Raw genomic sequence first — 12,863 nt, forward strand, 5'->3', positions numbered from 1 at the left:
TGTGCTTCTTTGATGTTCTGTAGGTTCTCTGTTGTTATGTAAACTTCTCCACTTTATTGCTTTTTGAGAGCTTCTCATTGTGAGCAGGGAGAAGGAGAAAGGGGTGTGTGTGGAAGCAACAGGCAAAAGTGCACACATGGGGAAAAATAGGGTGGGAGCAATAACTCCACAGCAGATTGCTGGGATGCAGCAAAATTGGGGTGGGGGAGCTCTCAGATGCTGCACTGGAGAACTAGGGATTTTGGTTTCTTCAGGGAAATCTGCACACACGGGTAAAATTAGATGCTTTCTATTCATAATGCAGTAGCAGTGGGGAGCCTGGACAGGGGCAGCAAACAAGCCTCTCTCATTGGTTGAGCAGCCCCTGCCAGTTTGATGACGGTCAGTTCTACTCCCCCCCCACAACCTGGAAATATGTTCCTTTCAAGGGCTGAAAACCAGATTTTAAAGGTATGCTACACTCGGCTTATCTTGCTTCATGTGTCCCTGATGGACCAAAGCCGATTCCATGAAAATCCAGGTAATACTCCAATGCACTTCTCATTCTGTTGTCATGAAGGTCCCCCCTAGAGAATGTGCAACTGCTATATGAATATTCCCACCTATGTCTTGATAACAACACAGTGTGACTAAGGCAACTGTCATTAGGCCTTTAAACTCTTCCCGCTCATGATGCGCTGCTTATGCAATAGAAACAGAGCAGCCACTGGTTCTTCTTCTAGAACATATAGAAAGGGAGGGGGGAGATATATAAAAAGAAAAAGCTGTCTTCCGGCAAGCCAACAAGCTGAGAAGCCCCAAGAAGTCTATCTTCTAAACCGGCAAGAGGATACAAGGCACCTAGAGGCTCTGCTTTTTTTTCATTTGTTATTTTACAAAATGACAAGTGGTTATTGTGCAAATTTATTGCAACAGCAGCAATCTCTTTGCTTGTTTAGACAAATCTTGTGGCGATGTTGGTGAACACTCAGGGTTAGCAGCTATGAGATAAAAATAAAGCACAGTATTGCTGAAGTGCTGCAAGACCTCACTCCTACAAATATTTTTATATATGTATCTCTAGTCAGGTAAATGGTTCCATTGAATTCAAGTGGATAAAGTTAGAATTTGCAAAGCTGTTTATGGATGTATGCATGACACTGAGAGCGTTATACCTACTTATGCATCAGAACATAAATGAAACACATCAGGTCACCAATATACATACCTGCAGCAAGCCGTATTTCGTTTCTACGTCATACAGTTTATATTCTTTGATGTCAGATGGTAAAGGTGAGGGAAGGTTGTCCCAGTTTCCAAGTACATTAGCCAAACTTGCACAGACTGGTTCTGTACAAAATGCCAAACAGTCCCTAGAAGGAAACAAGTAATCAGCCTATTTGACAAATATCCTTAATAAATGTCTTAAATATAATTCGGAACAGATAGGTAGGTACGTAGGCAGATTATGAGTCTTGTGGCACAGTGGCTCCTAGAAAATACTAAGACTTCATGATAGGGAGAGATGTTATTTCTTTCTTTCTTACTTACTTACAATTTTAATCCACACAACAAAGGTTCTCTGGGTAAATTACACAGAACTATGTTGAAGGCATAGTGAGCCTTCTTTGTTATAACTACATAAGCCTGGTGAGTTTTGCTTTGCATTATAGGGATCCTCTCTAAGGTTATTATTAGGAAGTGAAAAATACTTAAGAAATATTCAGAATATGGGTATAACCTATACTACTAATACTTGAAAGAAGCAGACCCAGTTTCCAGAATTCAATTACTCAAGCTTATGTAGTTCGGTAACTTCCTCAAATGCATCAAAAGTTAGATTAACTGATTATCAGAATGTTTTGAGATTGTGTGAAAATTAATCTATAATTATTTTAGTAATAGAGAAACTTACCGTGATTCCTCTAACGGATGTTGAACAGTTAGTAGCCGAGGATGTCGAAGCCTTGTTAGTTGTTGAACTCCTCGTTTTAAGGAATCAATAATTTGATCCTTTTCAAATTTCTGATGTTTGTCCATAAGCTTTTTATCAAATACAAAAACTGCCACTTCCTAAAAGGCAAAAAATGCAATTAGAGAACTATATGAGAAACTAAAATGCTACAGAACTCAAAACAGACTTAAACACTTTTCTCAACAGCAACATAAAAGATATATTCTTCATGTTGACTTTCAATTTTAAAATAACTTTAGCCACTACACTATTAGGGTTGCCATCCTGTGTATACATCGCAGTGTGTCTGTTGAGATGTAACAATCCTGGCTTCTTAAACGATGGTTTAGGAAATCAGCAACAAGTGTTAGGCCTGCACGCTTCTGCCCTAAACCATCTCCTCCCTTTTTGTGCACCAGCTTTGGTGCTGCCATCCTGGTCTGTTGCACCTAAAAAGGGAACTCTGGTTTAATGCTGGTATACCGACTAAGATCTTAAACCTGGTTTAGTAAGGTTTACCAGGCCTACTTTAAGATACTGGTACTAAACTAACAGTAAATCAGTTCCCCATTTTGGATGTAATAGGAAGCTCTGCTTTAATCAAACTAGGGCTGAACTGCCCAAGCCAGCACGCAAAGAGAGGATGTGAGGAGAGGTGTGCACAGTCCCCAGATTCCTAAAACACAGTTTAGGGAGCAATCCTATGTGGATCGACGATCACCTTCAATCTCAGGGGCAACTGGCTATCCACAGCAGGACGAGAGGAGTAGTGGGGAGTGGATGTCCTCTGCACTCCCACCACCCCGCTTTCGTGGCTAGACAGCTAATTTTGTCTGTCTAGCCGCGGGACCTTGGATCATGGGGAGAGATGGCGGGACAACACATAGGAAGTGTCGTACCAGCACTTCCAACCTCTCCATCCCGGCCCACCCCCGGAAGCGCTCCATTTCCCCCACTCCATACTGCTCTTCTGAGCACAGAGTGCAGGGCCATCCTGCGCTGCCTACGAGGTGGCGCACGAGGAGGTGGACATCAGTTCTCTGGGAACCAACCAATCCTATGGCCGTCTAGCTGATGACTAGCGGCCACAGAATTGCACCCTTAGGAAGTCAAAATCATTATGTCCAAAGCAGCCCAATATATTTCTAGAAATTTAACCCATAATATATCCAAACGAGGGTTGCAATGTTTTTTTATTGGCTGGGCTCACTACACTTTAACAGGTCCATGACACGCAAATATTCAACAAATGTCAGCACTGCATCTTTATGCTGGGAAACATTTCACCTAATGAATTAATATGTCACAGTTAAAGGCACAAAAGCCCTGCTTGTTTAAAAAAAAAAATGCAATTCAAGAGCACTGCAGGATTATGGCATCTGCTCACAAACATCTATAAATGTACAAAAGCAAGAATGTATTATTTATTTATTGTATGTTTAATTTGTCCAGTAATAAATCTTCTCTGGGTAGATTACGAACAGTTAAAAGAACAAAAGAATAAATACAAATACAATTAGTTAAAAGAATAAAATACAATGCAAACGACAAACAGCATAGGAATATCTAAATATAAATATATATAAAAACAGACATAAAATTTCTAAACTAAGCCTCTAAAATGCCGGGGAAAAATTCGAAAGTTGCCTGGTTCCGAAAAGATAACAATGAAGGCACCACAACTGAGTAGGCCATCTCTCTTGTAGCCATCTTCCTAATGTGATAAATGCCACACAGCAGTAATCCCCAGCTCCACCTCCTGGAAGTGGAATCCCAATCCACAAGGACATTATGGTTGATGGTATCAAAAGCTGCTGAGAGGTCCAAGAGAACCAACAAGGTTACACTCCACTGGCTCTCTCTCAGCAAAGGTTATCCCACAAGACAACCAAGGCAGTTTCTGTCCCAAAATCAGGCCTAAAGCCAGACTGAAATGTTACTGAGAGGGTGGGAGGAACTCCTTTCAGAAGGAGTGAAAAATAAAATAAGACCCTTCTTAGGACTGATAAAACATTGCAGAAGAGAAAGGTAACCCTCAAGTTATTAAAATAAATGGGCAATTACAAGCAATCTGAATCACAATTTTATGTCAAGTTCCCATCTCCATTTCCACCCATGATTCCTGGAGTCTATTATCCATGCAATGAGGATTGTTTAGTTTGTAGATATGGTAAGATCCACACTACCCTACATATAACACACATATTGCAGACTATATCTCTATTAGAAGGCCATAAAACTTCTAAGATTTGCCAGAAAGTCTTGCTGAAAGTGCCTTTGGTAGTTCAGGCACAGTAAAGCTACAGCAAATAAAATGGCCCACTCCATATTTGGCACTCAGTCATTTGGCTCATGGAAGAATTCAGTGGGATACCCCAAGTAAATAGCACATGGACCAATAACCTCACTCAGATAACATCTGACCCATTCACGTCCTAGAAAATGTTTATTGGGTCCAGACCCCTTCATCACATTCAACCACATGCCACATGATCTTCAGAACATGAGTGGACAGACCTAAGTCTTGTACGATCTATTCTGGGTTTTCACAAAAATCCTGGAGATCCACCAACCAGAGCCAGATGCAAAATAGTGTGATCTGAGATGCCTGGCCGGGGCTACATACTCCTGGTTCTGTGCTGTGACTGGCTATAGATGGAATCCTATCCTTTTTTTGTGGCTGGGAGATGGAGAGAAAGAGAGAGAGAGAGAGAGAGAGAGAAGGCAGAAACCATTGTTTTGTGTTTTCCATTGACCTCTATATAACTCATTAGAAGAGTTATTCCTGCACTTCTTTTGCAGCAGTAACCTGTCAAGTGTGGGAGTAACCACTAGGCATAAGATTCCAGCTAATTTCCACTCATCTCCAAGCATACCTGGAACTCCAACCAATGTTCCTCCTCGTGCAGAGTTCCACTTGCAGGAAATACACTGCACCAGTATTTGTGGAAAATCTCCACTGGCAAAAGAGGACTTCAGAGTGATCCTACATCCCAGGCATAAGTGAGAGATAGGGTTGTACTGTATGCATTGACTAATTTAGGGTGCAATCCTATGCATGTTTAGACAGAGAAAAGGCCTACAACTCCCAGCATTCTCCAGCCAGCAAGGCTGGCCAGGGAATGCTGGGAACTGTAGGCCTTTTCTCTGTCTAAACATGCATAGGATTGCACCCTTAATGTATGTGTAAGCTGTCAAGACAGGCATAATTAAGAATGTGATTATATACATACATATATACACACTCTGCTTATAGTCAATATTCAGCCAACAAGAAATAAATACCTATGCTTAATCAAACATTTTTCATGCATTGTAAACTGAGGCAGAAATAGTGTAGTTGATTTTAGTACATCCAGAAGATGCTGCTGCCAAGTGAGTCTTTTTAGTTTGCAGTTCTAAGCATAATTCCTTGGGAGTAATTCTATTAAATACAATGGGCCTTACGTCCAAGTAAATATTAACAGGATTGTGCTATCAATAGTAGGCTGCAACTATAAATATACATAAATATTATACAGAAGTCAACAGTATCAAACACATTAGCAATTTAATATTTTAACTTGTTCTACAACTATGAAATACGCATTACTTACTGAGGAACAAGTGGATTCAACATGCTCCAACCCTTTGCAAAGCGCTGTTTTTATTCCTATTAAGTGTTTTCAGTTAATATAACTTGTTTCCTATTGACATTTTATCATAAACAATCCTCAAAGGACTGCACCTTGCATTATACTACTCAGTCTTTGCTCTGTGTTGAAAAGCTACACAAGCAGCTGCAATCCTATACACACATAATTGGGAGTAAGATTCACTGAACTCAATGGGACTTAATTCCAAGTAGACTTGCATAGGAGTGTACTGTTATTGAGTTTATGACACGTTTTGCTAAAGTACAGGTAGAGATATCAGTGCAAATGCTTAAAACTGGTGAGTTTGTAAGTGTCAAAGATACCTTGTTGAAAGATATTCAAATAAATTTAGAACTTGAAAACCTATAAACAGTTGACTAACTTTATTCCAAAATTAAATATATTTCTTACATATACCTACAAATGTCAAACACTGTAATGTCATTTGTTTGAAACAATGCAAGCATACAAGAATTAAGATCAATTAGGAAAGATGCATTTCCTAATTGACAATGCATTTACTTGCATTAAGTCTTTCCTAAGACACAATGCCTTAGGCGGCCAATCTGAGAAACTATGGTTAGAACATTCAATTCTTTGTTATTCTCACAATCTGTTAAACATCAAAAGCATTTTAGAAACCTATCAAGAATATATATGGACATCACTTGTATGAATATGATAGATACGTTGCACATACTGTGAGTTTTTCCTATTCTGCAATTATTAAGCAACGTATTCTTGAAATACTGATTATGTTAAAACCAATATGTATTTCCCTTTTAAAACCTCACCTGTTTTGTTGACTTTTTAGTGCCATTAAAAATCTTCCAAGCAAGGCCGTTGCCACCACTAGCAATATGCCGGCCAACATCAAATTCTCTGGTAACTGGATTTCCCATGACTGCACTGGTGACATCTGCAGTCACTTTTGTAACAGTGCTCTTCAGTTTATTTAGCATGGACTCCATTGTTATGACTGTACTTTAGTACGTTTGCCTATAAAGAAAAGAAATCTCAAAATCCATTTAGAAGTTTTGCTAAGCAAAACAGAAACACAAAATATTTACATTATCTACTTAATAAAATTGTCTATGCTTTTTAGCAGGCATTCAGTCTAAATGCTTATTTAAATTGAAATATGCAGACCAAAGTAACAGAAAGCTGCAACAGTTTAAAATCAGTTTTATCCTCGTTTCAAGCCATCGGTATGAGAGATGAAAATCCAGTTTTTACCTCTAACAACTCTTGACGCAATTAACACTTTCTCCTACAATTTAAGAGTTAAAGATATCAGCTGTTTGAGCAAGTGAAGAAAGAACTGTATATAAAAAAGGACACGTGAGCAGATCATCCACATGACTAAGCTGTCTAGGTTAAGAAACAATTTAAAAGTCCATCTCAGAGAGTTTGCTAAAATTCAGTTGTACCATTGGAATAGACATTCCCTTGATTGCAAGAGGTGACTGAATTTGTTACCCATGTTTGACAAATTACCTAAAGTAATATGTAGAATGAGTTCATTTAAAAAATGAATTGCTATACTCTGTTAGGATGGCCTCTGTAACATTTTGTAGTTGATTAGCCTTGCCTTTAATAGACTAGATGACTGATTAACAAATCAAAAAGTATGTCCAAATATTTTGAGATCGCTTAAACAAACAGGGTTGGATCCAGACTTTGCCTCCTATGATTAGAAGAGATCCTATATCAGCACAGAATGTCTGATCCAGAGGAAGAATCCCAATGGTGGCACAAAGGAGGAAGTGATTCACTGGACTGCCCTCTCTGCAGCCCTCTACTGAAAATCTGTTCTGAAGGGTTGGGGTACCTCCTGGAACAGTGGGGGAGGTGGCATTGGGGGCTAGAGGGGGAAATCTGCAAAAATAATCCCCCCCTTTTGCCAGCAGTAGCATTTTCAGTTTAATTCTACTGGATGCTATCACCAGCAAAACTAGCTCTGGATCCAACACATAGTTTCTATCAATTACGTAATAAAAACAAATCACTAAAACCAAAATTCTCATTTTTTGATCTGCTGTACAGGTGTAGTGGAGTACACCTGTAGAGTTGTGCAGAGCTGTTCCTGCTGCACAGAACACTTAACAGGAACAGTTCTAAATGAAATCCAATTTTTAAAATACATGTTTTGAAAATTTACATTCATCTGCCAATGCATGCATTCATCTTCAGTAATACTTGATTTCTGGAAAACTGTTTCATCAGGCACAGAAAGGAACAACGTTAAGTACCTTAAGAGAAGGCTCTAAAAACAATGCTCAGCTCATGAAAAAATATTCATATAATTTAGTTCTGAACAAAGTTCAAGAAGAAAGTTGAAAACTGTAAGCATAGCTACAACATACGAGTCTGGAAGCCAAGTATCTTATGCTCATATAATATATATATATATATATATATATATATATATAATTTATCTTAGAAAAAATAAGATTATGAGGTGGGGGAATGACTTTTTATTTGTGACATTCTCCTTAAATATATAAGAGGAACCACAGTTATCTACTGAGAACTAGACAAGCAGCAATGGGTTTCAAATGCAAGTGGTTCATGATTTTACAGGAGATAATGTCTTTGGACTGGGGAGATCAAACTAGATTATATAATCCAATGATTTCCTTCAAATTCTAGGAGTCTATAATGCTGGGCTAATCATCTTAATTACGTGAATTAATAAAATACAGGTCTTGATCTTTGCTCCATCAACTTTGCTATCTTTAAAGGCCACTTCTAACAGGCTCTTCCTACAACACCTCTGACAAAAAAGAGAGACTTTGTATTTTGAGTGTACCATTCCCTCTAACCACAAGGTTAAGGATGCAGAACCTCAGGCCTCAGAGCCAAATCTGCCCTCCAGGGAGCCAAACCTGGGCTTCTGGAATTTCCAAGAAAGCCACACACCCTTCCCCTGGCATCACTCCCTTTCCTCAGTCACTGATTATTTGGTGGTTTTGTGCAGTTTTCTCCCCATTCCAAAAGTTGGAAATGCCTCTCCTAAGGCTTAGTTACTGGCAGTAAGAGCTTTAAGCCAAAATATGCTAATATTTTTGGGGTTGTGGCCCCACCCACCACTGGAATGTTGCCCCAAGAGCTTCTCCAAAATGGAATTTGGCTCTCAGGCTGAAAGAGGTTCTGCACCCCAGCACTAGGTAGTTCTGCACAATTTGGGTTCAGTTCATTTTTTCTCTAGTGCACCACCTAAAACTAACATCCAGCTTTGTCAATATGAAGACTGTTATGTTTCTCTTTAACTTCCGCTGTCTACCTATCCAGGAACCTGCATGTTTCACCCAAGACAAGACACAGATCTGAGTTACAGCTGGCTTTTATGCTTCAGAAATGGGGGTCAGGCATTGCTATTTTGTCCCAGAATGCTAGGTGTAATCTAACCTCACCTACCAATTACTAATTTATTTAGGGCACAATCCTATGCATATTTAGACAGAAAGGTCCAGTATGGCTGGCTGGGGGATGCTGGGAGTTGTAGGACCTTTTTCTGTCTAATCATGCATACGACTGTGCCCTTGGTCTGCCATTTTTTTCTTGGGACTAAGTCTAAACTGCAGCCCTTATGGTCACAAAATCTGACCTAATCTTTGTACTCCTTTGTTTTTTCCCTCTACTACCTGCTTTCTGTACCATAGCCTGATGAAGAGTTTTGGAGAGCTTGAAAGCTTGCACAATGTTTTGTGGCATTTTGGTTGGTCCTAAAAATGGTATTGCCCAGCTATGGATTTTGGATTTTTTTCCTCATGGGCCAGTGTGGCTATCTTTTTTTTTGTAAAACAAAAAAGAAGAAATAAAATAAAGTTGGTTTTATATTGGAGCTTGCATACATTTATCATCCATAAGAACACTCTCTCTCTCTCTCTGACACACACATATACACACACACGCATACACCTACCTCTGTCTCCCTCCATGTATATTCAGCAGACTCCTGCCACTAGTCTGAATTTTCTGACAGTGAACTAGGTATATGCTGAATTAATACCCAATTCAATCATATTACAATTAAACTGAATCCTGTATGCTGACATCAGGATACAAAGAAAAGCTACTTTGTCTTGCATAGCAACATTACTCTTAAAGTATGAACATTATTCAAGTACAAGAGCGCAGTGAACAATCAGACATTTGAAACGGTACAACTGTGATCAGATTATATGAGCATACGCACACAATATGAGGAGATTATTCAGCAACATAATTAAACACCTATCAAAAATGTTTGCTTGTCAGCTTGTCATAAGTAAGGGAAAAATTCGCATCTATGTATCATTTAAGGCTGGGCTAGAAAACCTGTAGTCCGAGGGCTGCATTTCATGTAGCCCTAAACATCATCCAGCTCTCCAGATGCTGCAGGTCTACTCTTTCTTTCTCTGGTCTCTCTGAGAATCATGTCCTCTTCCACTCTGTGTGTGTATGTATATGTGAGAGAGAAGTAGAATAGGGATGGGAGAGAAGTAGCTATGCTATGCAATCCTGTAAACTCCACCCACCATCAGCTCTTACCCCATCCACCATCAACTTCAGTTCCTGACTGACTTTTCCAGTGGGCCTACAGACTTTCAGGAGTGGGGAAACATTATTATTTAAGACATACTTCTTCCCAAAAAATTGTTATAAAAATAATCTAGTACTTACAGTACATAAGCAATTTAGGGTTCATAAGGACTGGATAGTGTATAGTATTCTTCTACTTATTTGCCCAAAATGTTGAGGATGCATAGTTAAGTATCCCAGTATGCACGCACACACAATTATATTCACTTCACAATATGTATTCAGTGACTGCTACTTATCTACTCATCTATTTATACCATGTGCCACTATAAAAGTTGTTGCAACCTACTTTTAAAACAAGTAAGTAACAATGTAATCTTATCCACTGAGTTAAATGGGGCTGTTCCCCATTTAACAGCCCAAGTCAATCAAGAAAACATAGCCTGCTGATAATTGCTAAGCATTGTTACCTGGATTTCAAGTCCCACTACTTTCAGTGGATATTCTTAGTAAGTTCATTTGGGCCTACAGCATAAGCAGCCTTTCACAGATGCTGCTTTGAAAGGAATAGATTTCCAATTGAGAACTTATGATCTCTTATAGGTTTCACAGGAGATGTGGCTGCTGAAACATTTATCTATATAGTGGATATTCAAGAAAATGTTTGAAGGGGATGTTCAAGACTCATGGTATATGAAGCAGAGAAGATATTTTCTACATAGCCATAATCTTCTAAAGAAGGCCATTCCTTTAAAAAGATATTTGACTTAGAAAAGGTCTGACAACTCTAGCAAGTGTTTTGTCAGATGCTTCAATAAGTGGGGAAGCAGGGAAAAAGGCCCATTTGATATCACAGTTTCTGTTAGCACAACATAAACCACGTGTGTGCACTTATATAGATACAGTCTTATAAATATGTTCTCAGAATAAAATCTGCGCAGTTAGGCACTAAATATCCTCAACATCATTTGTGCTGGATGTATTAACTGGCTCATAACCCAAAATAAAGCTGTTTTCATCTTTTTAAAAGCCTTTGATCTGTTGGCAGCTGAAATTAGAACTACATTCCATCCCTCCGGGTGAATAAGCTCAGCAACATCTATGAACGGATACGAGTTTCTAAACCTAAAGCAACCCCACAGAGAGTTGGAGCAGCCTTTCGTCTTAGCTAGAAGAGGATCTGAGGGCTACTGTTACTGTTTTATCGCAGGAATCCTAGCCCCTACTTCCCCTTTCTCCCCAACCCCACTGACAGCCACTCGGGGGCTGCCTCTGGGGTGGGAAACGGCACGGAGGGCAACAGGCCCCCACAAGCCTCTCCCTCCCTGCCCCCGTCTGCCGAGACTCCACACCGTGCAGGCCCTGCCTGCGTTTCTGAGAGAGGGAACGGGCCCTTCCCCGCTTCGGGGTCTCAAGGCCATTCTCCGCCTCCGCCCCCAGCGAGAGCCCCGAGCCACCCGGCTCACCTCAACCTGAAGAAAAGGGGCAGCCCCGCCGCGGGGCGTGGTTGACCGGGCCGACCCCGGCTCGGCTACGCCATGGCAGCCACCTCAGCACACCCCCAACCTAATCTGACCAGTTCGACTCCTTCCTTCTCTCTCGCTTCCGCCGCCGCCTCCGTCGCTGTCACTGGGAGAGAAAACAGGGCAGAGGCGCTGGGGCCGGAAGTCGTGCCGGAGGAAGCCCCGCCCACCTCGCGCCGCCCACCCCTCGCGCCTCAACGGCGGTCTCAGGAAGGGCGGCAAGTTTGACTCCAGGGCGGCCCTTGAGAAGGGAGGCGGCGGTAGGGAAGCGCCCCTCCCGCCCCTCGCAGTGAGCGTTGTGCTTGTCCTGCCGACGAGGAGATCTCCTCAGCAGATTTTTTTACGAAGGTGTCAGTTTCGCCGCTCCCGGGCGCTTTTTTGTGCCCGTGGCTGTCTTCCATTGCTGAATGTACCGCTGTGTTTCAGGCGCTATATGTCCAGATCGCGGGGGGTTTGGGTACAGTTATGGGAGGCGCTAGGAGGAATTTATTGACTGTTCTCGCAATGGGGTGGTCAGTCAGTCGATTTTATCGCATGTAACTATAGGTTCTTACAATTTCGCCACAACAACAAAAGAGACGGGCGCAGAAAGACAAGGGTTGAACAAACCACTCAGATCAGTTCATCATTCATGTGCGCAACCTACACCAACAGTCTTTAGGACATTTTCTTTAATCTTTTTAACAGCCATCGCAAATAAAGCTACTCGATGAGTTACATAAGGATCCCTATCTACAAGTAGTTTACACATCTGCTCAGCCAAGGTTCTACCTGACATTCCTCCCAGCAAAGGTATAAGAAATCTGGGACTGGCATGCAGTTCTCTCTCGCTCTCTCTCGCTCTCTCTCATGAATAATATCCTCTATTTGTGGAGTCCCACATATACAAAGGCATTGACGTGTGCAAACATTCATATACCTCCCATCTGGATATGCAAAAGGCATATTCTGACAGCATAATTCCATATGCCTTCCTTAGCTCCTAGTGAGTCAAGGAATTAAAATAAAGATCACTCAGCCTTGTGAATATTGTCTTGTTCAGTAGTTCATTCGTGTCTGACTCTTCGTGACCCCATGGACCATAGCACGCCAGGCCTTCCTGTCCTGCGCTCTCTCCCAGAGTGTGCTCAAGTTCATATTCATTGCATTGGTGATGCTATGTAGCCATCTTAATCTCTGCCGTCCCCTTCTCCTTTTGCCTTCAGTCTTTCCCAGCATCAGGGTCTTTTCCAGAGAGTTTTCTCT

General features: G+C 41.0%; 1 protein-coding gene across 3 annotated transcripts in view; it reads right to left on the reverse strand.

Moving 5' to 3' along the window:
- SCYL2 (SCY1 like pseudokinase 2) overlaps positions 1–11,717 on the reverse strand; it is a 38,869-nt gene extending 27,152 nt beyond the window's left edge. For 2 of the 3 annotated variants that reach the window (XM_084810159.1, XM_084810158.1), the window contains exons 1-4: positions 11,562–11,717; positions 6,363–6,567; positions 1,895–2,052; positions 1,208–1,352 (exon numbers count right to left, since the gene is read on the reverse strand). In XM_084810159.1, coding sequence (XP_084666285.1) covers positions 1,208–1,352; positions 1,895–2,052; positions 6,363–6,539 — 480 coding nt within the window. In that variant the 5' untranslated portion in view covers positions 6,540–6,567; positions 11,562–11,717. Of the gene's footprint in view, positions 1–1,207; positions 1,353–1,894; positions 2,053–4,809; positions 4,870–6,362; positions 6,568–11,561 lie in introns of those variants that run through there. The other variant, XM_084810160.1, reaches the window with a different exon arrangement.
- Between the last annotated feature and the right edge of the window lie 1,146 nt (positions 11,718–12,863).

The sequence above is a fragment of the Heloderma suspectum genome, chromosome 7, assembly GCF_057233095.1.
Source record: "Heloderma suspectum isolate Gila_16-S chromosome 7, 16-S_ref, whole genome shotgun sequence".
Lineage (NCBI taxonomy): Eukaryota > Metazoa > Chordata > Lepidosauria > Squamata > Helodermatidae > Heloderma > Heloderma suspectum.